At 34.2% G+C, this 26708-nt stretch overlaps 1 protein-coding gene across 2 annotated transcripts in view; it reads left to right on the top strand.

The window, feature by feature from the left end:
• MTA1-like (metastasis associated 1-like) overlaps positions 1-26708 on the top strand; it is a 135910-nt gene that overhangs the window by 77020 nt on the left and 32182 nt on the right. For both annotated transcript variants that reach the window (XM_088233770.1, XM_088233769.1), the window contains exon 3: positions 8936-9043. In XM_088233770.1, the coding sequence (XP_088089896.1) occupies positions 8936-9043 (108 nt within the window). The remainder of the gene's footprint in view (positions 1-8935; positions 9044-26708) is intronic.

The following is a 26708-nucleotide window of genomic DNA, read 5'->3' as shown; positions in this document are numbered from 1 at the left end:
CGCGTAAGTTAATATAAAAACATAAATATCAATATTTTTGTTTATTTTTATCTTGCTGCCTAAAGTTTAGACTACTACAGAAGCTCGTTGGTTTTTAATTAGTTAATTTAATTATTTTGAATCTTGAAATACGACACATTTAAACATATTCTTATGTGTGATCTAATAAAACGCGATTACGCGTTATAATCAACTCTTCCATATACCTAAATGTAGAACAAATTTTACAAAAAACACTAAAATTAACCGTATTATTGATACTTAGAACCGGATATTTAACCACATAGATATATTTGCAAAAAATTGATAAATGTATCAAAAAAGCCATAGGTACTGAATTGTCATTGCCTGCTTCTTCCTATCCGTTTCTCTCTATCCCTACATAAGTATAAGTTTTATAGTGAAAAAATATTTTAATATAATTATGAATCCCCGTACTGCGGACCAACTGTTTGTGACACCTGATTTTTATCATTCGAATTCTATAAATCTTATATTTTATATATATATGTATATATATATATACACTATCGGACCCGACAGACGTTGTCGTGCCCGAACGTTGGCTTTCTTGCTATTAGCTTGGAAAAATACTTTTCAATTATAAGTAGGTACCTAGGTACTTGTTTGTGATTAAATTACAAAGCTAAATATTGTTAATATTTAAATAATGAATTTAAGTAGGTATCTAGGTACTTGTTTATGGTTGATTTCCAAAACATAAAATAAATATTTTTTCAAATATGGCATTCTTTTTGCAAACGTCAAACTCCGGTCGCTCACCAACAAAGGGGTGTACTTATGTAGGAATACGATTTTTAAAAATGTATTGATTTTAATATCATTTTAGTGTTACCAAAAATCCAGTAAAAATAAATAAATGGGAAAAATTATAAGGAATTTAAGGAAAGAATCGGATTGAGATCCACAAAAAACAAATGCTGTTTGTAAACATTCAAAAACAATTTTTTTATACACAAAAAAAACAACATCTTTTAATTTTTTGCAAATGCATTTTTCTCGAATGCAACCCTGGTAAATTGATGAATAAAACATTTATGCTCCTAACTTTTTTTTTACGTATTTGATTGAAGATTTTAATATCTACGAACACGCACAGCGCAAAGATCTAAATTTCTCTGAAAACCGCACGTAAATTGGTTAAGCCGTTTAGGGGGAGTACGGTGACATCCCACGTACAGAGGAATTATATATATAAAGATAATGAAGGTGCGCATAATATGTATGTTCAATTTGCACTAACGCACGCGCACTGTCATACCTACCTTGTTTATTGTTGACAACACATCGTATGCGCACCTTGTGGTTAGTTACCTACCGTGTTATACGGTACTCGTTGCACATTATTCATTCAATATGTACCAAATTAAATTTAAATTTAAATGCTTTATTCAGAATAATGTTTTGACACTTACTATAATTTTTAAAAAATACAATCAAAACATAACATTACATAAGCAAAATATTTTTTAAAGGTTTCGAAAATAGGCATAAACTATTTATTTTTATTATTATTTTCTTTACAGCCATCTAGTTCTCTCCTATACACGTTTTATTTTTTATTTTTTTTTACGCACTGACACAAACACATCCTCACACATTCATTCACACACATTCATATACACATACATGAATACAAACGTCGCACACATACAATTATATAAACTCTTTTCTTATACAGGGTGTTCTTTAAACCCTGTCACATCCGAAACCACGATGATCAGTATGAGCAAAAAGACATGTTGGCACATTAAAATAATTTTTAGAACGTATTAAATTTACGAAAATAAAATATTAAATAAAACAACTGGTTGCTTACTTCTACAGGGGAGAAACGAGGAGGGGGAAGTCTGATACACTGTCAACCGCGCGGCCACGCCCCCTTCGCTTCTCCCCTGCAGAAGTCAGCAACCATAGTTTTTTTTCAAATATTTTATTTCTTTAAATTTACTTAATAATATTTTTTTTTTTAAATGCTTTTATGTCTTCTTGCTCATACTGATCATCGTGGTTTTGGATGTGACTGGGTTTAAAGAACACCTAAATAATATTATGTATTATTAGATTAACAGTAGATTTTTTTTGATTGGCTCTAGTATTGTTAATATATTTCTACTTATTTTTTTATGTTATTAGCTGCCGAAATCCCAAATAAATCAAATAAATAATAACAATGTACATATATTTCATTTATAAGTTATTTTACACATATTTCTTTAACCTTCTGTTTGAATTTTAATTGTGAATTACGCACGCCTAATTGAATTATGTTGTACGACCTCCTCAAGGTGGGATGCTTCAGAAGCAATTATTTTCTTTTCTTGTAGTTTCACTCGGAAAAGTTTTCCTTTGCATTGTGGATCGCGAGGTGGGGGGAGGGGATTGTTTCTCAGTTGCATTATTTATAAATTCGTAGCGCGACGTTGGCTCCTCAAAGGGTCCGCGCATAATGAGAAAAGCTCACGGGGCGGGAGGGGTGCCCGGCCCCCCTGCCACCCCCACCCACACATGCCGGTCGATACAGCCACCGTCGAATGACTGACTTGTCTTCTTACACGGGAGAACTCAACATTGACATTGAGACGGGGAAAGGTGATCTCTAATGTATCCAGCTATTTGATATTCGATCACCTCCGAGTGCTGTAGTGTGACGTCCCCCCGAGCTAGAGAACCACTGTCCTACCTGGGTCGGATTAGTTAAACGAATGCCTTGATGTTAAAATATCGTACAATTTTAATAGGGTCTTTTAATACTTTTTCATTAATTTTTTTTTTAAATAAGCAAAAAAATAAGATGGTAACGGTATTAATATTGTTTTCGTGCGACGTCGGATAAATTTTCTGCAAAGGTTTAAAATATGCGTATTTTGAATTACCCGAAAACGAGAGGTTTCGCGAGCTGTGGGACAAACGGCACGCACGACGTTTTGCCGCCAAACTTTTACGCAATGATTATAAGAAGCGCGGTCGGCGGTCATAACGCGTGACGTCAAAATGACGTGATTCCAACTGCTAGCCGTTTTGTATGTGCTCATTTTTAAAATCGAAAATTATTAATGAGAACTTGCTTTGAATACATTGATGTAAATGAATGCCTCGACCAGGGTTATGCCTAGTGAGGTGTTCATTTAAAAAAGAAAAAAAAACGTTTCATAAATAAATATTTTCACTATTAGAATCGTAAAGATCCGCTCTAAAAATATATATTTAACGTTATTTCCAACTTGTGAAAATAGCCTATTGATTTTTTTTTTTTTTAATTGAATTTTCGTAGAAAATGTAAAGCTGGTCATCTGCTTCATGAAACTAAATGATGGATATACTCTCCAATATCTAATAATTGTAATCATAATTTCCCTACCCACACAAAGTGGTACATAGGGCACTGCATTGACTCTCAAATTATAACATATCTAGATATTTTTTGTTACGTGGCAGGTAAAGTGATCAGTCTTACGCTTTAGGTGTCAGTCCAAGAACAGTGAAATATTGCAGTGTAGAAACCACCTTTAAAACCAATATTTTACATTTCACGTCCACCCTTCTAGGAACTGAACCTAGGACCTCAAGAATCGTGGGCGAACGCGCCAACTACTACGTCAGTTCACCAATAAATTAACTTATTATTTATTTTTAAAAAAAAAAGTAAAAATATTACTGATTTAATTTTTTGCACAATCCTACTAAATAATGTTAAGAATGTATCAATTATTTTTTTTTTGCCGAATTCTTACAATAATAATTCACATTTGGCTTTGCCTTTCCCCCATGCTAACAACGAAAATTATAATTCATCGCTCTCCAGGTTAATAATTTTTAATACATTGGTCAGTTTGCACGTGTGCCTCTTGCTATTTGGTCGCTTATTTCCAGCAATAACCGCACGAATCCAGATTTCTTTCGTTTTGTTGTACCCTTGCAACTCCCCGCTAACGGGTTGCGTGACTTCAGATCAGTGGTATTTAACGTGTAGTTGCAAGAGGTACGCGATGTCAATAGCATCCTTTCGCAACAGTAAAAAATATATTAATTTCATAGAAAACGGGTGCCAATATTTTAAAACAATATATTAAATGACTCCAATAAATTAAAATAAAATATGTGAAATACCTATGTAAATACTATTGTCATAACCAACAGCGGTGCAGAGGGCGGTGAAATATAATCACAAGTTTAAATGTTACCTTGCTAGTTATTACATGAAGATAAGATGTCCCAGTCAAGGGTAACATTGTAGTGAAATAACAATAAATTTTAATGTTGAACCAGCACGGAATCGAATAAAGGACCTAAATAAATCAACACTCGTACTGCGAAGAGAACAAATATATCTTCGGTTCATATGATCACATCTTATTCCTGACCGATCCTGATTTGGACGAACATCTGAATGTCTTTAAAATCGTAACTAAAATTATAGGTGCACCCATATATATATTTGTCGAGTTGTGGTCTCGTGCTTGTAAATTTTATTATTTTTGTTCGAATGAACTTTTCACAAAGTGTTACTGAGTAAGTACAAGAGTTTATAATAATTTAATGTTATAATAATATTTAAAACATATGTTATGTCTCTTTTTTTTATCGAGTTCAGACAAATAAATTTATTAATCAATTACTATTATACAATTTTAATTTATTTATCCTTACTGTTTTTGTATTATTGCATTTAATTTTATAATGGGGAAGTTTAGTAAGTTCTTTTTCCTTTTTTTTGTTTGTAAATAGACTATCAAATTGACCCAATTTATATAAATTATATATATTTTTTATGTATCATATCGTTAAGATTTTTTATTTTTATATCGACTCCGCACTTGACGTCATTAATTGTATTCGGTGAGTTGACCTGGTTGGTAGGTTGGCTTCCCGGAAACAAGAAATCTATCACAACACTATAATTTTTTTATTTAGAACAACTTGTGACGTCATTAAATTATTTTATTTTTTTCATACATTTTTGAGAAACTTCGTCGTACAATTAAATGCTCTAATTTTTACCGCGTGTGAGAAAACATTTATGTATCCAATTTCCCGTAGCACTGAACGTCCTCATTATTTCACCCCTACTTGGAGACGCCTGAAATATCTTTAAAATTTTATTCTTCTTGGACCAGTAGGTTTAATCGACGATATTTATAATATGTCCAAATCTTTGTATAGAATTACCCAACTCTTGGGTGTTAATGTATTTATTTATATACAGCCTACCGTCCATTCACGCAGACTGGACCCCTGTGTACGTGCAACCCACAAGCCCACTGCGTGATATTGCATGATTGGCCCATTTCACACCACGGCAAAAATCTACACGGCTTGATAAAATACAATACGGTGGATCGATATTTATTGTTTTACAATTATTTACTTATTTGATGCCTAGCAAACGCAATAACCAGTACACCATGAGACCGACTAATCTCCAGTCGATTTCCTTTTTCGGGATTTTTACCCGAGAGTACTCGCTAAATTTAAATAATGATTCGAATAAAATTGTCATTAAAATCTTTTTTCAAGTTTTACTATATTATTTTAATCGGGTTGTGGTCCCGTGGCTAGTGTTGCGGGCTCACGAATCAAAAGTCCGAGGTTCGAACCCCACTCTGCCCCCACTTGATTTCCATTTTCTATTAGTGAGTTATTTATAATTCGTTGAAAATGGTCACTAAAATTGAAATATTTTGGTAAATTATAAGAACGCTAATATTTTTTTTTTTTAATAATATATTAACCGAGGAGTTTTAATTGATGTTTTTTTTTAAGTCAATTACTTTAGAGTTCAAAAAAAATAAAAAAATATTATTAATTTTGAATAGGTACTAACGAATCTAAAAAATGTCAATTCACTTTAATTTTACCGTGCCGTTTAGATTAAGATGATTTGTGTGAAATAGGCTATTCTTCGTCGGTTATCACGCGGCTGGTTTGTTTTTTTTTTAATTCTTGTAATAATGAACAGACTTTAAGCCAATGACAAACAGTTACATAAAGAATCATATATACCTACAAGAAACTGAACAAAAACAACATAAAACTATGTAGCAAAGACAAACTAGGGCAGTAAAATAATGGTATACAATATATTCATACACGATAAACATATAAGACCTCGAGCTAAACCATGCCAATCCATCTTCATCCCACACTGTTTTAGCGACGAAAAGATCTATGAAAAGCCGGAAGATCTATCTAAAATACTTTTTTGCACCACAATAGACCAGGAGGCCCAATTACAGTGGTGAATTTTACACAGAACACCCAGGCTTGAGAAAAATCACATTCAATTTTTGTGTTCTCACCGGGAATCGAACCCGGAACCTTCCGTGTGTGAGTCAAGCGTCTTGACCGCTGCACCACGGAGGCGGCTTACACGATTACAAGTCGTGTGATGATTTGACTAATCTACATATTCTGGACATCGGGGCATAAAAACGAAAGTTGCTCTTAGAAGATTTGATAAATAGCAGATGTTGGGAAAACCGAAATCAATAGATTTTTTTTTCTTTTATTTAGAAAACATACAGTACAGTTACAAAGTTTTATATTTTACACAGTTAGACTTAACTCTAATGGACCAGCGAAGTTTCCATATTATAAAGTTATTTATTTATTTATTCACACTTTTTATCAAAATACAATTCCATGTTCACTTTGCCCAGCTAACAAGGGTACATACCCCGTTCCAAGCTAGGCAACTACATTTTAATATATTATAATAGTTAACAAATTAATATAGAGCACAGACAAACAAAATATAAACTTATTCGGATACACATTTTGATTCATATACATACAGACATACACATATATACACACATATATATAAATATACACATGTACATACACACACACGTATATACACCTATGCGCATACATATACATACATTCATAAAAACATAGACAATTTACTTATGCGAAACTTCATGGTTGTCATCTATAAATATATATTTTTAAAATTATTCCTTATTTTTTATATTTTATTTTTGACATCCAGTAAGGTTCTCCAATCTGTGGCATGCATCAACTTTTCTGACTCCCTACGACCAATGTCATGAAAGAGCGAGGTCAACACCTTCCGTAACTTGACAACACTCCCGTCTTTTCACGATTCTGGCAAAAGGTTATGGACCTTTTTGCCTACGTAATAGTGTTGTCTCGATGCCAGAACAGTGTTGACCCCTTCACTTAGTATCATATCCCTATTAGAGTATCTTGTATTATGGTTGTGGTTGACGCTTGGGTAAATGTCTCTATTTATGTGTGTAACCACTACCGTTCTCAATTATATGTACGGTTATTAAAGTAATTATATGTAAGATATTTCAACAGGAATAAATAACCGTTTTGATAAGGTTATATCTGCATATATTTTTTTTTAAATACTTTTCTCATACGTACTATTTTTTCGGTAAATTTTCAGTTTATTTGCCTACATGATATATATTTGCTTTTACATAATTCAATAATAGAATAGGCACATCACACCAAGTATTGTATATGAACACGCGGTGTGTTTTCTTTCCATAACGAGTGAATGTGTGCTAGTATGACTATAGTTAGTTATGTACATCGAAGTAATAATCGCCTCATTTAAAATAACTTAGCTCCTCGGATATGACGCGTTTCACATGTGCACAATGATGAATAATTGGAGAGTTCTTTCCGAACCAGACCTGACACGGAAATACGAATGATTCAATATCATTGATTACGTACCTAATCGTTCATATTGCTCTCTTCATTTCAGTTTCAATGTCCTCGAGTTATTGCGTATACACGAATGAATACCTCATTTGTTACCCTCAATTTTAGATCTCTTGCAATAAATAATATTTGCGTTCTGATGATTTACCAAAATATTTCAACTTGGCGCCATTTACGACCAGTCGCCAATTATTACTCTACTGGAAAATGGAAATCAAGTTATGGTAGAACGGGATTTGAACCTCGGACCTCTGATTCGTGAGATAATATCTCTGTAGCCATTTGCACCTTTTCAAATCGAATTTTTTATTCATTATTTGCGATTTCTGGTTCGATTCCCGACATGGTTGACATGAAATATTAATAAAAAAGGTAATGACTGTGATAAAATTACAAATTAACTTATTAATGAAACTTCTTGGTTTAGTTTTACTTTTTATTGTTTTGACCAACGAGCGCTTTCGCTTAAGTCGGCATCTTCAAGACTGGTGCCTACTTAGGCGATGCCTACTTAGGCGAAAGCGCTCGTTGGTCAAAATAATAAAAAGTAAAACTAAACCTAGAAGTTTCATTAATAAGTTTATTTTATAATTTTATCATAATCATTAACTATAGAGTTTTATCAAGAAATATCACCAAAAAACATCAATATTAATTAAAAAGGTGTTTTTACATTAGAAAATTTCATAGTCCCTGGACTGCTATCTGAAGCGTAAGGCTGATCTTCTTATCTCCATGTAACAATAATACAAATATTAGTCAATTCCATGTAACAGTAAACTAAATATTTATATGTATTATAATTGCTGAATTGACTTTATTTCGTGTATAAAATTATAAATAAAATTATCAATAAAACTTCTCGGTTTAGTTTCACTTTGATTTCATTTTGACCAACAAGCGCTTTCGTCTAAGAAGGCATCTTCAGGACTGGTAAATTGTTTACAACATTTTGAACTTTTATAATATTTATTACAAGGTTTGGATATAAATAAAAGTGGAAATAAACCGAGAATTAAAAAAAAAAATTGTTTAAATCAATAACTGTGGAGTTTTATCAAGAAATATCTACAAAAAACATCAATATAATTATTTCGTGTTATTTGGATTTTAAAGTTCCCCTTGATATTAAAGTCAAAGTAAGGGAAACACGGAAATATATATTACATACATAAATGTAACAAGTGTAAAGTTAATGTTTCCGTTCCAGTGGCCCAGTCAGAAGACTCTCCCGTGGCGATGAAGCTAAAAAAAATGTGGCTTAAGACCCCCGTCGGAGAAGAGCAAGCTGCGCAAGCCGTTTTAGACCCCGCCATAGGTGAGTTCGACTTTACCCACAATCTACTATTGCTATACGCCTCTACTCAGTACATATACTGAGATCGGTGCCTCATCAAGGCTGGTATTCCAAACGAAATTATAGCGCGGTAAGCGCGTTTTTACGTACTAAATACGCATTATAGCGCGCTGTAAACGCGTTCGGATACCAGCCTTGGTCCTTTATTATTATGTTTAGATAATTACTGGAAGTTCGAAGTTTGTATGTTTCCAATAATTATAAAAGAGCGAGATACCATGCACTGTTTTACACACTTAGAAGCCGTACAAATGCAAGTCAGAATTCACCCATCAATAGGGCAATTCGCTTGCTGAATACGGCTTCTGCAGATAATATGGATCAATTTTTCTGTACATATCGGCAGTACAAATATCTGCTTTCTATTATTATTTATTTATTTTTGCACCACAACAGGCCAGGTGGCCCAATTACAGTGGTGAATTACATCACAGAACACCCAGGCTTGAGAAAAATTACATTGTAATTTTTGTGTTCTCACCGGGAATCGAACCCGGAACCTTTCGTGTGTGAGTCAAGCGTCTTGACCACTACACCACAGAGGCCGTTCTATTCATTAACTACAAATTAGAAGCCGTACAAATGCAAGTCAGAATTAACTCATTCATAGGGCAATTCGATTGCTGAATACGGCTTCTGCAGATAATATGGATCAATTTTTCTGTACATATCGGCAGTTTAGCAACTATCTGCTTTATATTCATTAACTTATATTAAGAGTCTACATTAAGTAATGGGTCAAACAGCCCGTAAAGTAACCACCCAGACTATAATTTGTCTAATAAATAAATAAATAATTTATATACTGCCATTCTTGTAAAAATCACCTCAAGGGCGCTGTACAATAAATATCCCAGCACGTCCTGCAGCTACATAGCGCATGGACGGTCGGTATTCTAGTTTTTCGTCTCCAATTATGATGTAATACAATCATAACAGATATGTACTAGATTACAGCACGTCTTGCAGCTACAGAGCGCATAGACGGTAAGAATACTAGCCTCCATTTACTTTTTTTTTTTTGATGATGAAGAAGTTTAGTGTTTTAATGATATTTTTAAAAACAAAAAAAAACAGTTTTTCTTAAATAGGAGTTGGATTACAACAAGTCTTGCAGCTATTGAGCGCATAGACGTTGGATGTCTAGGCTCCATTTGCAAAATTTAGGTATATTGGATATTTGACAATTCGGATGGCTGGAGTTGTGATAAACGGAGTTCTACTGTAGTTGTTTATTATTGTTATAAAAATGATAGTTTATCGATCATTGCTTCGTAACGCTGATCGCGCATCTGTCGTTAATTTTTTGAAGGCATTTAGAATATTAGTTATAATACTTGAATGTCGGTCTCGCGGTGTAATAGTCAGCGCGTTTGCCCGCCATGCAAGAGGTCTCGGGTTCGATTCCCGAAACGGTCGATATGAAATATTTATTTAAAAGGGTGCTTTTACTCTAGAATATTTCTTAGTCCCTGGACTGGTACCTGAAGCGTAAGACTGATCATATTAACTTATGTAACAGAAATGATCGAGATGCGCTGCAATTGGTGTACCAGTGCAGTGCCCTATGCAGCATTTGGTGCGGAAAGGGAATGATGATGATAATACTCAAATACAATATGCCTCGCGAAACGCGTTAATATTTGTTTATAAATTATTTCGTTGTAATTAATTAAATTGTAATGTAAGTTAAATTGAATCTAAGTTTGCGACAAAACTAAGATTGAAAACATTTTAGGATCGTCCAGTGTGTCCCATATGGAACTCTGTACTGTGTTACCTCTACGGTAGGTCTATTGATATTCCTACTTACTTGCTTCACGCAGTATCCCACCGGCTATGTGCTTCAAATTCCTTCCAACCGTTTTCAATTTTTAAATTTTTCTAGATATTACGTAATAAATTATTCTTTAAAGAATGGTCACAGATACATGAACAAACAAGTCGTCACTCCGTTTCCCCGTAAGGGTAAGCTGAGAGGATAGAACGCCAGATACACATAAAATATTAAAAAATATTTTTAGGCTTATGATCCTCTATACAAAAAAAACAAGTGTTCAACTTTAAACCACAAAAATAAAGAACAAAAATAATGTTAAGATGCCTGGCATCTCTATTTAAAAATTATAATACAGTGTTTTTTTTTTTTTTTTTTTTATCACGTTCCTGATTATAAATGTGTTTCGGGTCTTACTTAGGCTAATAATTAATTATTCGTGAATTATAAAACTTTTACATTTTAATAATTTCACTATTTCATAAGTTTGTTATTTAGTTAAATGGTTACGTAAATACGCGCTCTAAAAGCGGTCTCTACGGCCGCGAGAGTGTTCAGAATAGCATCCCAGGAAAGTTTCGATTGCGAGTAAATATTATATGTTAACATAAGTTCCGCCCGTCTTTTTCCAAATTTAAAAATGAGCACTAAAAGTAAAACAAAATGTTAAAAGTTATACGTCATTCGAAAGAAAATTTTCTGCTCTACAAGATATTTTTGTGTGTATGATTTTATTTTATTCCGAGCCTTCAAAACGAAATGTTCTTTCTTCCGTTCGCGTTCAATCGGGAATAAAGCTACCAAAGCCGCTCGCGATATTTGCGCAGTATACGGTGAAGATATTATGAACTTTTTTTTGGCGCTCTTTTGTTCTCCATTTGGAAAAAAACAGACAACTTATGCTAACACCACTGAAACTCAAGTTGTTTGTCTCCAAAAAATTTATATTCATTTCTCTATATTAAATTTAATTAAATACCTTCTCTTAAATCTCACAAAATGGCACCACAGAAATTAGCCAAGATTAAAACTAATAATAAAAAAAACTAAAGGTAAAAAAAAACATTATAAATTATTAAATGTTAGATTTATATTATTAACTGAAAGCATGACGATGCATACAAACTAACAAATTAAGTTCACACACTAAGATGTTACACGTGTAAAAACTAGTTTTTTTTTATGTTCGGACGAGTGTTGCAATATTTGGGACAGCTAATAAATGTAAACGAACTTTTTGACATTTGTATTTTAGACTATCATAAAAATATTTATTCCGATTTACACATTAAACTTCACATAAAAAAATAAAATTTAAAAACATTTATCATCTACATTCCATTTCCGCACCGTATTATTTATTATTTTTTAATTTATACATACATTTAATATTTTACAAAATGGCACAAAAAAAACACTGGCAAATTCTGGTTGTACTAGGGTAGGCTCAGTATACGAAGGGTCGGCAAGTCAAAAATATTAGTATGCCTAATTTTGCAATCGGTTCCTACATGGGCAAATGCCCGTTTTAAAAAAACTCTGATTTGTTGCGGCAAATATGGTTATCGAGTATGTTTCCTATAAATAAAAACAATATTAAAGAAATAGAAAAACAGTTATAGTCCAAAAGAGAAAATAAAGTACAGTTTACGTTAATATAAAAATAAATATAATATACATATATATATATATATATATATATATGCACATACAAAAATACAATAAATTTATAAATGATTCATTGGGATTATATAATATTTAAATGAATATCCTCAATAAAATCTCAGATTCCTCACTTCCAATGTCTGTCAACCAAATCGCAATCCTTTTTTTTCAATACTGATGGTTTATCAGATTTCCAAACACACCGTATCAGGTTATACCGCTGTACGTGCTGTGGTGCATAGGGCACTGCATTTATACACCAATAGCAGCATATCTTAATAGATTTTTTTTAAAGTTAAGGTGAGATGATCAGTCTTACGGTTCAGGTGCCAGTCCAGGGACTATGAAATATTTTAGCGTAAAACACCCTTTCAAAATAAATATTTCATGTCAACCATGTCGGGAATCGAACCCGAGACCTCTTGCATGGTAGGCAAACTCGCTGACCACTACCACGAGTCCGACAACGATTATTATTGTTGTATTAAAATGAATGAGGCCAAGCTACGCTCAACCCTTTCGTTAAACGTTCATTCAACGAGCGACCTAGTCATTCAGTTGAATCTCGACATTGACATTTTTCATTATACTCTCTCAACTTTTGCGAATAATCTCTTGGGGAATAAATCTAGGTTAATGAGTACACACGTACAACTTATTTTTCATCGCATTGTATACTGTATAAGAAAATTAAAGAAGACAAATGAACGTAGTTATGCAGAAAGCAGCCAGTCCACAATTTTGAAAAATTGAGATATTGGTGTTGTCGGGTACAGTAAGGTCAATTCTATGTTCTGCAAAATCAGCCAGACTGCTGTCCTACAAAAAAACTGCATTAATCATCTTCTGTCGATCCTAAAAACGGCATTTCTCAATTTGCAGAAAACACCCACAGCACTAGAAAAATATTACGGTACTTTAAAAATCATTAAATTGGCCAAATACATAATTAGATTCTTGCTTGTAATATAAAAAAAACTTATGTATTCATTGTTTTTTTTTTCATAAAAGTGCTATTATCTCAGTTTAACTTTTTATGGCTGGCTGCTTTCTGCATAACTACGTTCAAATGTAATTGTATATTATTTGTGTAATTCTGTCATTGAAGATATAATAGATCATAATTAATAATAATAATTATGGATAACTTGTACAGCGCCATTTTCGTAATATAATACCTCAAGGGCGCTTTACAAAGTGATTATATAAAGATATAAATTTAATTTTAACTTTTTAATTTAAGAAAAATAATGTACTTTTTCATATTACTTTTTCACCACATGCTAAGAATTTATTCAAATGATTTAGAGAACAAGTGGGTTTTAAGTTTCTTCCAAAACATCACTTCACTCTCACAGTTTCGGATTTCTGGTGGGAGAGCATTCCATGCCGTAGGGCCTGCGACCGCAAATGCACGTTCGCCGAATTTAGTGCGCTGTTTGCGTAGAGGTATAATAACTTTTCCTTTCGACGTAGATGTAGCTGATCTAAGCGTCAGACGTCTGTCAGCTAGTTCATCTGGAATGCAGAGTTCCCATAGATATTCTGGAGCAGAGTTGTGCAGTGACTTATACATAAGCCAACAGAGTTTGTATTCCACCCTCTGTGGAAAACGTAGCCAGTGCAATTCCCGAAGTAGTTGGGTGATATGACTGAACTTAGAGATTCCAAAAATAAGTCTCAGATCATATGTTAAATGCACATGAAATTGTGTCGACGAATAACTTCAAATTGTATTTTTTCTAGTGTGTTTTTTTAGTTGTATTTTTTCTAGTTTTTCTAGTGTTGAATTGCCTTATTAAATTAAAATAAAGTAGCTAATTTAACTATTTAGCGGCGACACAAACGATAATTGTTTTTCTCAGTTTCGCTATTCTCCAATACACGTAATGCCGTTCCAGAGAGAAAAATGACGCAGTCTTTCATGAAAAGATTTTCTTATCTCTCCCTTATCCAACCCCAGCGCTTTGCGGCTAGAGATGATAATACCAAAAATCCGATTGACATCATTGAGCCATCGATAAGCCATCGCGCGTGTGTTGAACTCACCAACACAGACGCCCGCGTATGTCGGTAATAGGTATACATTTTACGAATCCTTAACATTTTCGTATGTATACGTTCGAGTACATATATTTCTACAATCATTCTTCGGGCGGGGTGGGGTGGGTACAGTTCAATTTTAGGAATATGTGCGAAACATACGAATCCGACATTCGGTTGGTCTGAGGGTGGATGGTACGCCTGAAAACTTTACCCCATCCCCGCACCCTCCCCTCCTCCAGTGCTGGGTCTACCCCTCCGCCTCCACCGGCTCAGGATACCTACCCTTCCACTACAGCAAGGCCCCAAACATTATTCCTCTTGTCTTGTTGATTAGCTCATATAAGTAATTTTATACTGATTCATTTCCGGACAGTAAAAATACATGGTATAATAATTGAGGACCGTTTATTTCGAAACACGGGTTGTGGTGCTTGTGGTGGTTGTGGTGCTTTATTTAAATCGGGTTGTGGTGCTGTGGCTAGTGTCTCGAACTCACGGACCGAAGGTCCGTGGTTCGAATCCCACTCTACCCCAACTCGGTTCCATTTTCTAATAGTGAGTTATTTACAACTCGTTGAAAATGGCCATCAAAATGAAATATTTGGGTAAATCATAAAAACGCAAATATTTCTTTTAAAAAAAAAAAAAAAAAACACGAGATTCGCCCCACATTTGGGTTGTTCTTTAAAAATGTAAAGCCAGTATCGAGACGCATCGATTACCTGAAATAAAAAAATATTGAATCGCAATAAAAATCGGCTTAAAAAAATATCTAAGTCTTATCGTTTTTTTCAAAACTCGATATTGTTACATTATTTTTTTACTAGTGGAATTATATGGAGTGGCTTTTTACGGGCACGTTTTTTTTTACAATGGCTGTTGTTTTCTCCAAATAAATAAAATAAAATAAATTAGATTACCTTCAATCTTAGTGTAAGTTGTAATTTTTTCAAACAAAGATTGTTCACGTGATGAGACGTGAATAAAAAACCCTCTCCTGAAAAATTACGTTTAAAGCGAATGTCGAGTTTTGAAAAAACAGTCTTCAACTACTAAAAACAATTAATGTTTTTATTATTGAAATTAAAGCATTCAAAGAAATTCGTTAGTGAAGAGCCCATTTCACGTCATGGCAAAAATCCACCCGGCACGATAAAATAACATATGGTGAATTGATATTTATTGTATTATAATATTATTTTAAATTATATTTATTTATTAAGTGCTAGGCAAACGCATTAACCAGTACACCATGACGCCGACTAATCTTCGCCCGATTTCTACCTGAGACTAGCCTCTGAAGAAATTTTTGAATAAATAGAAAATAATAAAATAACTATCAATCCACCCTTAGTTTACCGCGCCGTTGTGGATTTGGACATGTGTGAAATGAAGATATCTACTGAACCAAAAGATAACGTTCAATCCACCGCCCATTTTGATGCTTTATTTCGAACTAATTTTTTATATATTTTTTTTACTTCTCGATTTTTATCATCTATTAATTCTAAACTAAACTAACGGTATTGTATATATGCCCAAATCATTCTAAACATAAGCCCCGTGCACATAGTTTACTGTTCATTTCTCTAAAAGATTATCCATCTCCTTTGAAACATCTAACAAATTCATTTTAATATTTTTTTAAAAATACTTTTCCGCGTGGTATGTTTTCTTATAAGGCTTTATAAAGACTTTTTAAATATTAGTACTACATTGACTTGGCTAACAAACATCTACTTTATATTATGTGTGTAAATTTACGAACTGAGTCCATTTTAAACATAATATATTATTATAATGAATAATATAATTGTTCTCAAGCAAGCGTGGGTGTTCTGTGTTGTAATTCACCACTGTAGTTAAACATCCTAGCCTGTTATGGTGCTAAAAAAATACGTTTATAAAATATATATATATAAGGGACAGACATTATGGGATCTAGGTTGTGATTATTGAATTTAGGAAGGAATTTTTAAAGAAAAAATTGCACTCTAAGAGGCCCAATTACAGTGGTAAATTACAACACAGAAAACCCAGACTTGAAAAAATCACATTCAATGTTTGTGTTCTTACCGGGAATCGAACCCGGAACCTTCCGTACATGAGTCAAGTGTCTTAACCATTACACCACGGAGGCCGCCAAATAACGAAATATTTTAATTGATTAGTAAAGTTATTTAATATACAACCAAAATAATTCAGCTCCTGAATTGTGTTTACAAGTCTGATCATTGTGGGCCTCTCTGGAAACCGTAATTTATTATTGATTTGTTTATTTACACCTTTTATCAAAAATACAATTTTACGTTCACTTTGCCCAGCTAACAAGCGTACATACCCCGTTCCAAGCTAGGCAATTATATTCTAATATATGATAATAGTTAACAAATTAATAGAGAGCACAGACTAATAAAATATACACACATATACGCATGTACATACACACACACGTACATACACCCATGCGTATACACATACATACATTCATAAAAACATAGACAATTTATTTTTAATGCGAAACTTCATGGTTGCCATCTGTATATATATTTTTTAAAATTATTATTTATTTTTATATTTTATTTTCGACATCCAGTAAGAATATCCAATCCGTGGCATGCATCAACTTTTCTGACTCCCTACCAATGTCATGAAAGAGCGAGGTCAACATCTTCCGCAACTTAGTCTATGTACTTCATCTGTTTTTTTTTCATCTTGTTCTTCACGATACAGACCTTACCGATCCCGCGGATCCAACGCTACAGTATCTTATTTTGATGGGGGCAGTTGGTTTCAACAAATTAGCTACTTGAAGATGGACATGCCAAGTCGTAATTCCCTATCCTCTTTGAATAGATCGACTGAGATTTCTGTATAAAATTATTTTTCATAATGTGTACCAAAAATATCCACCTTTTCATCTACTGAGCCTTATTTAACACTTTCTATGATATGGATTTTAATCAACTTTTTTTTTTAACTGTGGTGCATAGCATATTTCGATTATTTACTTACTCGCTTGTCGATTTTTTTTTATAAAAACGTACTATTTCGGTGGAACTGCTCACCCGCAAATTTTAAGTAGCGCTTTATATTTTTATAACGTTTTGTTTCTAGAATTTGTGCACATTTTTTTTTATCTAAACTTAACCGGACAGCGTCACAATACACTACCGCGTGCCTTTTGTGCCCCTCGAACGTAGACCCCGACTATAGATGTTATTGCGTTTTGCTACCACGTGCGATATCCCCAGGTTGGTCCCGGCGTGATCATGCAAAAATAAAATTATATTTAACGTGTCACACTGAACTTACACCTGAAGCCCAATACTGATCATATCACCTGTAAATAATCAACAGCCATCCATAGATAACTTATCTAGCGCCTTTTTCGTAATAGAATACCTCAAGGATGCTTTACAAATTGATTCTTATGTGAATATTATATCATTGAGTGCTGATACAAGAAAACAATAACGAATACAAACGATGTACAGTCATTCCGGGTAACATTGGAATTCAATATAACATTGGACAAAATCCTGACTTATATATGACTGATTACTTTCTAAAAGATTAAAAAAAGCTTTATCAATTTTTTCAAATTTTATTTGTGTGGTACCACCGCTCGAGCCCAAGAGTAAGTTATGTTTGGGGTAATGGACACAAATTCATGTTTTTTTTTTAAATGCTTTGGATCAAAAGAATATTTTATATAAAAAAAATATAGTTCAATGTTACCCGGAGAGATTTTTTAGTCAAAAATCAAGAAATTCGTTCATCGAAAATACGTAATTCCAAAGTTACCCAAATATCAATATAACATTGGACCACCCATAAAAACGTCATTAAAGTTATGTTTTCATGTAATTTTATAAATTTTGTTGTCAAATTTAGTTATATGGAGCATTTAGAACACCAAATAATTCATAAATTTGCAGCTGGCTCAATTCAATAAAAAAAAATATTATAAAAAACTTGTTGAAGTGGTCCAATGTTACCCGAAATGACTGTACAGGTTACAATACTTATCCACAGATAAAAAAAGAGAGAATTCGTAATAAGGCCTACCACAAAATTAGATGTGTTCACTTCAATTTTACCACGCAAAGCGACGATTTAAACGACATAAATAATAAGTAATTAACACAATATTCTTGTGTTGATTTTAACAAAAATTGCGCTACATATCGTATCCACAATAATAATAATACAAATGAAAAACAGATACAAATATCGAATTAAATATTTGGCGAGTACGTAAAAATTACAGAACTTGCGCCTAGCAAGTAAGTAGTAAGCGAAAATAGCTTGTTAAGAGGAAACGCTGAGATTTAAGATTCAAACGAATTCCCGTATTTTCTCAATTTTTTTTTACGCCCTATATATATATATATATTTACCAATGTCGTGTCCATATTGTTTTGTTTTTTTAAATATAAAATGGGAACTAGAGCCATCTAAAAACCCTTAAAAGTGCCCTGTTTTATCTGCTGTCTTCGAACATAGTGGTATACAAATATGATGACTATTTTTGAAAAACGCAAAAAGTACTGACACAAAACATTTCATTCTGATACAATTTCTAAAACAACCGCTAAATCTCTTCAGTTTTGTGGTGCGGAAAACGGGACAACGAAATGACGATTTTAGTTAGGCATATCAGTCCGACGCGCAGTTGTCTTTTTTGCAGTGTCGTGGAGTCATTTGCGAGAGAGTGACAGAATACCTATCATCAAAATTGTTTGGCACCTTAATTCCTCGATAGTGAACGCACGCGTCTCTTCCGACCATGGTAATCCATGGTAAATAAAAAATCTGCAGTACCAGTACCAGCAGCTCCAACGCCCCACCCCACCCCTTTTTGGCTATTTGCATCAAAAGTTATTTCAGTTTGAAATACGAAATCAAAAAAAAAACACAGAATTACGGAAAAAAAATATCAAAGCCAATATGAACTTGATCACAATATCATAGAAAAAATTCAAATCAGACTCCCATTTAGAAAAAAGGCAAATTCACAAAATTCTATTTTATTTTAAGGCAGTAGAAAAATTTTACGAAATGGGAATAAAAATTTATGAAGAAAAAAAATCATCAAAATTCAAACAGAGGGTTTCGAAATATGTGTTAAACAACTTTTAAATTAAATACATGTACTTTGTTATTATTATTAGAACACACATAAGTATAATGTTTATGTGTGCCCTATTTCAAAATTCAAAATAAATAACTAAATAAAAAAAATCCCACCTGTATTTCACAACTTTCTTACTAATATCTTTTTTTTTTTAAATATTCAAGTGATTAAAGGATCAGTATATCTTTATGAGCTCATTGAGTTCAATATTACTTGTAAACGAATGGGTTATGCACGTACTCTGAATACGCTTGATTTATTAATTTATTTGCCTTTCGCATGATATATCAAATATATGAATAGTGTTTAGCGATTTGAATTAAATTTATGAATAAATATTGTTTATCGAAGATCGATCGGAGAACGTAGCGTCTTTACATTCTTCACCCGCAGGGTGTGAGTAACATAATTGCAGATTCCTAGTTCCTTCTGTACGCCATGGCGTTGTTTTCCTCGCTGGCGAGCTTTATGGCGGCATTATCATGTGCTCGGTGCTCGGTGCTCGGTGGCGGGTGCTTGGCGCGCTATAGCGACAAATGAACGCCTGTATCGATTTTCCGCGGTCATTCCGAATCTTAATAAGCTTTTGGTAAAACAATTTTATCGCGTGAAGGTATTTACCACTTTTCGTGTCCGCTTACAATAACTGATTATATGTTTCGACAGCTCTAAAATAAATTCCAGTTAAACGGGTTTATTTTCCATGTACGTTTTGGCGGCCTCCGTGGCGTAGTGGTCAAGACGCTTGACTTACTCACGGGAGGTTCCGGGTTCGATTCCCGATGAGAACACAAACATTCAATGTGATTTTTCTCAAGCCTGGGTGTTTTGTGATGTAATTCACCAATGTAATTGGGCTTCCTGGCCTGTTGTGGTGCAAAAATAAAATAAAAATAAAATAAATAAAACAATGCAATGTCCCATACTGAGAATAACATATAAACAATATTTTAGCTAATGTTATCGGATGCATACTTTTTAATGTTATGTGTTTATTAAATCTAAAAAAAATATATTTTTTTTTAAAAACAAAAAAACAAAATTATCAATAGCGTTAAGCCCGCAGCTCAACTAGAACAACAACTGTATTAATGCTTCTCAACAGGCCACCAACTCCTGCAAGTCCTTCAATTTAGATATCAACTGCCGATGAGCTGTCAGCGGTAGACTAAAACCTGATGTCTCGTAAAATAGTTAAGCCAAATAATCCTTCCTATAGTTTATTTTTTCCACCCCTTTCTTCTGATACAATATAAACATACACGTGTTACCATACATCGTTTGAATAATGATGATTTATTTATGATTATTATTCGAAAAATATATTTTATAAAAATGTTTCACCCAATTTGGGCAACCCGATGAGATTCGTTTTTTTTCACACACAGAGTGTTGGTGAAGAAAGGTTGGTTATCCCGATGCCGGCAAGCAAAAAAATCAATATAAAAATAATATATTGATATTCAGGTATAAAATCATAGTTTGTGCAATCTTCACCCTAAGGCAGCGACTTCCAACCTGCGAGGCGCGCCTCCAAGGGGAGGCGCGGACTATTGCCAGGGGAGGCCCCAAAAAGTATAAAAAAATTATGGAATTATGCGGTAATTAACTAAAACGAAACCTTTATTTAATTTTAGATAAATCTTAGCGGAGAGTATAAATCTTTCTATTGCAAAGAAATGCAGGTATTTCTACCATTTGTAACGTCTTGTTTATGCGAAACGGGCTATTCGGCGCTGGCTGCAATGAAAACTAAATATCGAGCCAGGTTAGTAGGCGAAAAAGAGATAGAAGTGGCACTCTCCACATTGCTTACAAGATATGATAAACTTTCCTCGCATTCAATTGTTAGATTATGTACCACCCTCCAAAATAAATATACATGAACGTATATGATAGCATAACCTTGTTATTATCCTGTTCTGTACAGTTTTTTTTTTTTAATAAAGTTTTCTATTGTTTAAAATGTGTATATAGTATTATAACTATTTTAAAAAAATTATAAATAGGGAAACGCGGAAAAAAAATTTCGCGGAGGCGTAGTAGCATAAAGGTTGGAAACCCCTGCCCTAAGGTAAAAACTCATAAATCCATAAATGGTTAAAAATTATATTTTCGCGTTTTCTGTGTGTAAAACTTGTACATCCGTACAGTGTTGCATTTTTTTTTAATATCTTAAAATCAGTTTTTACTCTCCCCTGAAAAAAAGTATGTTTGACATTTACTAGTATCACAAGTTAGGCCGACGATATCCGACGATAAATATTTGTATGTGGGAAAAAAACTGCTCATTATACTATTTTTTACGTAATTTTTTTTTAAACAGTGGTATTAACACTGAGGTATAATTAAATAGAGTTCATGCTTCATAGAACGGTGGTTTGAAATTATGTTCCGAAAAATGAGCGTTGTCGTGTGAACATTTTCGTGCAAAACGCGTTGTAAAGTAAAGAAGACTAACTGTATATACCAGTTTATTGTGAATTCAAAGCTGTATGTTGCGCCTTTTTACGCTGCATCACGTTTCCTGACAAGTTAGGTTCCGGAACTTAGGTTGAATAGAACACAAGACAAGTGCTCAGTGCTGCATCCAGTGTACATACATATATTATATCAATGAGTATTAAGGGTTTTGGAATTGAATTAAATATATTTTCTGTCACTCTCCGAGTACTTAGTCGTATTAAGAATTGCAAAACTTGGCGCTTCTTACAACAAATTCAACTATATCCAGTCCCCTAAGCTTTCCACCCTCTTTAATGTATTCGCTTTTGCATATAAATGACGCCACTCGACATCGAAACTTAAATGTTGATTCAGTGTTTTGTGTTGAAAAAGTATCATTGTACGTTCCCCGTAGGCGTCTGAGATCACCTGATAACTCTTACCTTCCAATTTATACAAATAATATGGCACATTTCAATCCTCTTCCAAGAAGGTTAAGACTATAACAAAATAGAAAAAAAAGTTAATATTGACGTTTATCATGATAGAGTAAATGATTATAAAAAATATAACTGTGTTTCCGAAATCATATGTCTAATCTTTATTTTTGCGTATGCAAATTAATTTTCGTTTATTTTATTACTTCTTATATCTTCTTATTTTCTCTTTTCTTTTTCTTTAAAACAATCAGTCTTATCTTTAACTCAATCTTTACTGTTACTCAAATTGGTTTAATTAAGCTACACACTTATTTGATCTAATTTATGAAAGATGGTGGAGTTCTATTATTGAGGATATATATAAAGAATGTTAGCAATGCTTACTTACAAATTGTGTGCATTCTTGTTCAACTTCCAAATAAATAAATTTAAAAACTAACAGATCCCTCATAATACTGATATTTGGCGCCCAATGCACCAGGTTCATTAAAAAAAAACAAATGAAATTTAGATAGGGGCGTAGATTTTCACGATGACTGTTATCAATACCCAAAAAAGACAATAAATGTTGATAAATAAGATTTGAGCAGTGTCTTTTTTTTTTTTTTTTAATATATTTGGACCCCTGTATTTAGTAGCCTTACGTGTCATGTACAAGGCTAAGGTACTCGGAAAAAAAAAAGTTTTTGTTTGTCTTGGAAATGGATGTTCGATCGCTGATTTTGGTTTATTACCTTTATGAGTCCAATCACCATTGTTGCAAAGTTCAAGAACAATGGCGCGTGATAACTACTTTTTATTACAGTGTGGATATCTGTTAAGGATATTCCATCTTTCCTGCATTCTGCTTCAAGATTATGGCGTTGCAAACTGAAAAATGGTCACTGAAATAACAGATGTTTTATACTCTGTGAAGAAATATCATCGCATGGACAGTAGTCATCATTCCTTAATTTAAACCTATATAGATAACTTCTCATAGCTCCGTGTCCGGTAAAAATTTGGGTCGTTTCGAAAGTACTTTGAGCAGTGTCAGATCTCTCTCTGGAGGGTTCCCGCTACCATTGCTCGTAATTTGAGAGAAATTTCTACGTTACGTAATGTTAATCCATGCGCCGCATCGGGGTGCCTTACACCGGCGGTGTTTCCTCAACTGGCTTCTGGAAGGTTCGCCAGCCCATCGAACCACGCGGGATATTGTCGGGGGTCGGCCTTTAATTGAAGATCTCGAAAGAGCGGCGTGCACCGTACATCCTCGCGGGAGGGGGTTAGCGGTGACGCCGGCGTTATCTCCGCGTATCCATTTCCTGTGTTTTCATCTCGCGATGCGGAGCCCGGGGGAGGGGGTGTCGCGGCGGACAGATTTATTTGGACTCCCCCCTGCCCCTCCCGCCCGTGCCGCCCCCTGCCCCCACACCCTTCCCCCCTCACATTTGACTGGATCAATAAGCAGGCAAAGGATGCCCGAGTAGAAAAACCATTCCCCCTCCACCACCCCCCCGCCCGCGCTATGGAGTTGGGTGTTAGTGGGGGTGCTATGTACCTACGCGGGGGTGGTGGGGGGAGTCCACTCTCCTTTAATTAGTTGCCCTATGGCCGGCCGAACCATGACTGATCTCCCCCGAGCCTATTCAAAGGCGTGAGGTAGATTTAAATATCCCACCGAGAGCTCGTACTGTATAGTAAGATAAATTACTCCAACTGATTTTTTTTCTAAATAAATCTAACTGAACCCGGCTTATAATTCAATGTTTGAAAATGCCAGCAATGAGCGAAACTGCAGTTCTCGAAAAAAATCATATCCTAATCCCGCCGCGCTCCCTCTCGTTGCTAACACAAGGTTAAGGTGATCACATTATGAAGCGAATGCCGATTCTGAAATTACGAAGGTTGACGTTATCTAGTTTCTGGGGCCCGATCGCGGATGAATCTATCGTTGAATAAAGATAGCTCGGTCGAACCTTGGTCGATATAATCCTACCACTAACGATAGATATCGCTAGTCCAATGCAACAGTGAGATAAACCCGAAATTTCCAATTTTGAGATAAACACGGAATATGTTCTAAATGATTTTTTTCAAAAAATAAAATATTAAAGTTATATAGTTTATCTAACTGAAAAAATAGTATGCATAATCTACTTCAAATTATTTCATTTAGTCAGACAATTTGCAAACCTAGAAGTCTGATTTAGAGGGAAATTTGTTTTGCAGCGATATCCCACTGTTGCTTTGGGCTAGCGATATATGCATTCACAATCGCGGAGCCGATGCTCGCTGCAAGTTTTCATATTTTCCATATGGTCATTGATTTTCTATATCCATTGGTTCTATATTTTAATTATGTTTGTTTATTTTACAGTTTTATGTCGCAATTACCGTCTTCAGTGGTTGGAATTTTATTTTCTTTGGAAAATATTTGTTAACCATTTTACGATCCACGTTTTAAGTAATATAAAAATAGTAAAATTTTATTTTCTCCAAAGATATTACATTCAAAGAAAGGAGTAAAAGTGTTTACTTATAATCCGACGTCTCTAGCGCCCAATGGCGGCGTCGCGACGTCTGGCCCGCGAGCGGCGGGGGGGCGGTCCCGCCATTTTCTGGTTAGGTTAGGTTAGCACCTGTAGTACGCTACCGCTACGGTAAAACATTTTCCGCCCTATTACGAGCAATAAGGCTCGGCGTATCACTATCAATTGATAACATTAATAAAGGCATTTTTTTTCGGAGAACAATGACAGATAACCGGACATACATAGAGTACTTGCAATATATTTATTGCTAGACACGTCACGTAGAGTATATTGACAATATGTTGAGTTTGTCTAAATATGGACGAGGTTGTAATTATTTTTAAGACTAGTAAAAAATTGACTACATTCCACATTATGAACTCACTAATTCATTAAATTTCATAATTTGTTGTCTGCTTTCCTTCCGTACTTTAATTTGCTTTTTATATATTTTGATGTTTTGTTTCATTATTTAATTTAGTACCAACTGTTATTTGGATTACCTTACTTATTACTTTAACAAATGTAATTTATCTGTCTATGGGCCTTACTTATAAATCGGGTATAAAGTTAAGCTTGAGAATAGTGGTAGAATAACGATGGTATAACAAAAAGTATTACTTATGAACCTCGCATAGAGTTAAACTCGGTTTAAATCTGAGATAGCGACCATAAAAACTTATACCCCTGCACGTTATGTGGTATAACGGAATAAGCACGCGATCTGTCAAAAGTCATATTTTTCGGTAATCAAAATGGATAGTTCCATCAGTTTTTTTTTTCTTATTTTAAACAACTTTGAAGTCCTACGACCTTCTCAATGCGATTCAAGTGATTTTTAATTATTTGTTCAAAAAATTATCAACAACAACAACAAACCATCACGCCGTTTCCCCGTAGGGGTAGGCGGAGAGGATAGAACGCCATAACACTCAATCTTGGCATACAGACCTCGCTTCCTCTACATTCATCTTCTCGTGCACGCACGCCGATTATTCCTACTTTTGACATGTCCATCTTCAAGTATTTGATGGACTTGATCGTGCCATGTCTTTCTCGGTCTTCCTCGTTTTCTGCATTTATCAACATTTGCATCGTACATCCTTTTAGCCGTTCTTTCGCTGTCCATTCGCTCTACATGTCCAAACCAACGCAGCACCCCTTTCTTGATTCTGTCAATAATGCATGTCTCAGCCTTACACACTTCACGGATCTCGACATTTGTGCACCTATCATACATCGTTTTACCACATATTCGCCTGGGGGATCGCATTTCGACAGCATTCAACCTACTTACGGCGAGAGGAAAAGTTATTATACCTCTACGCAAACAGCGCACTAAATTTGGTGAACGCGCATTTGCGGTCGCAGGCCCTATGGCATGGAATGCTCTCCCAGCAGAGGTGCGAGGCTGTGAAAGTGAAGTGATGTTTCGGAAAAAACTTAAAACCCACTTGTTCTCTAAATCATTTGAATAAATCCGTAGCACGTGACAACAAAATAAATTATTTTAATTAAATTACAAATTTAAAAGCTTCAATTAAATTAACTTAACAATAGAATCACCATGTAAAGCGCCCTTGAGGTATTTTATTAC

The sequence above is a fragment of the Micrasema longulum genome, unplaced genomic scaffold (assembly GCF_059751315.1).
Source record: "Micrasema longulum isolate JH-2025_06_02 unplaced genomic scaffold, ASM5975131v1 h1tg001149l, whole genome shotgun sequence".
NCBI lineage: Eukaryota > Metazoa > Arthropoda > Insecta > Trichoptera > Brachycentridae > Micrasema > Micrasema longulum.
The sequence above is the reverse complement of the archived record's forward strand: the minus strand, read 5'-3'. Positions and strand labels throughout refer to the sequence as shown.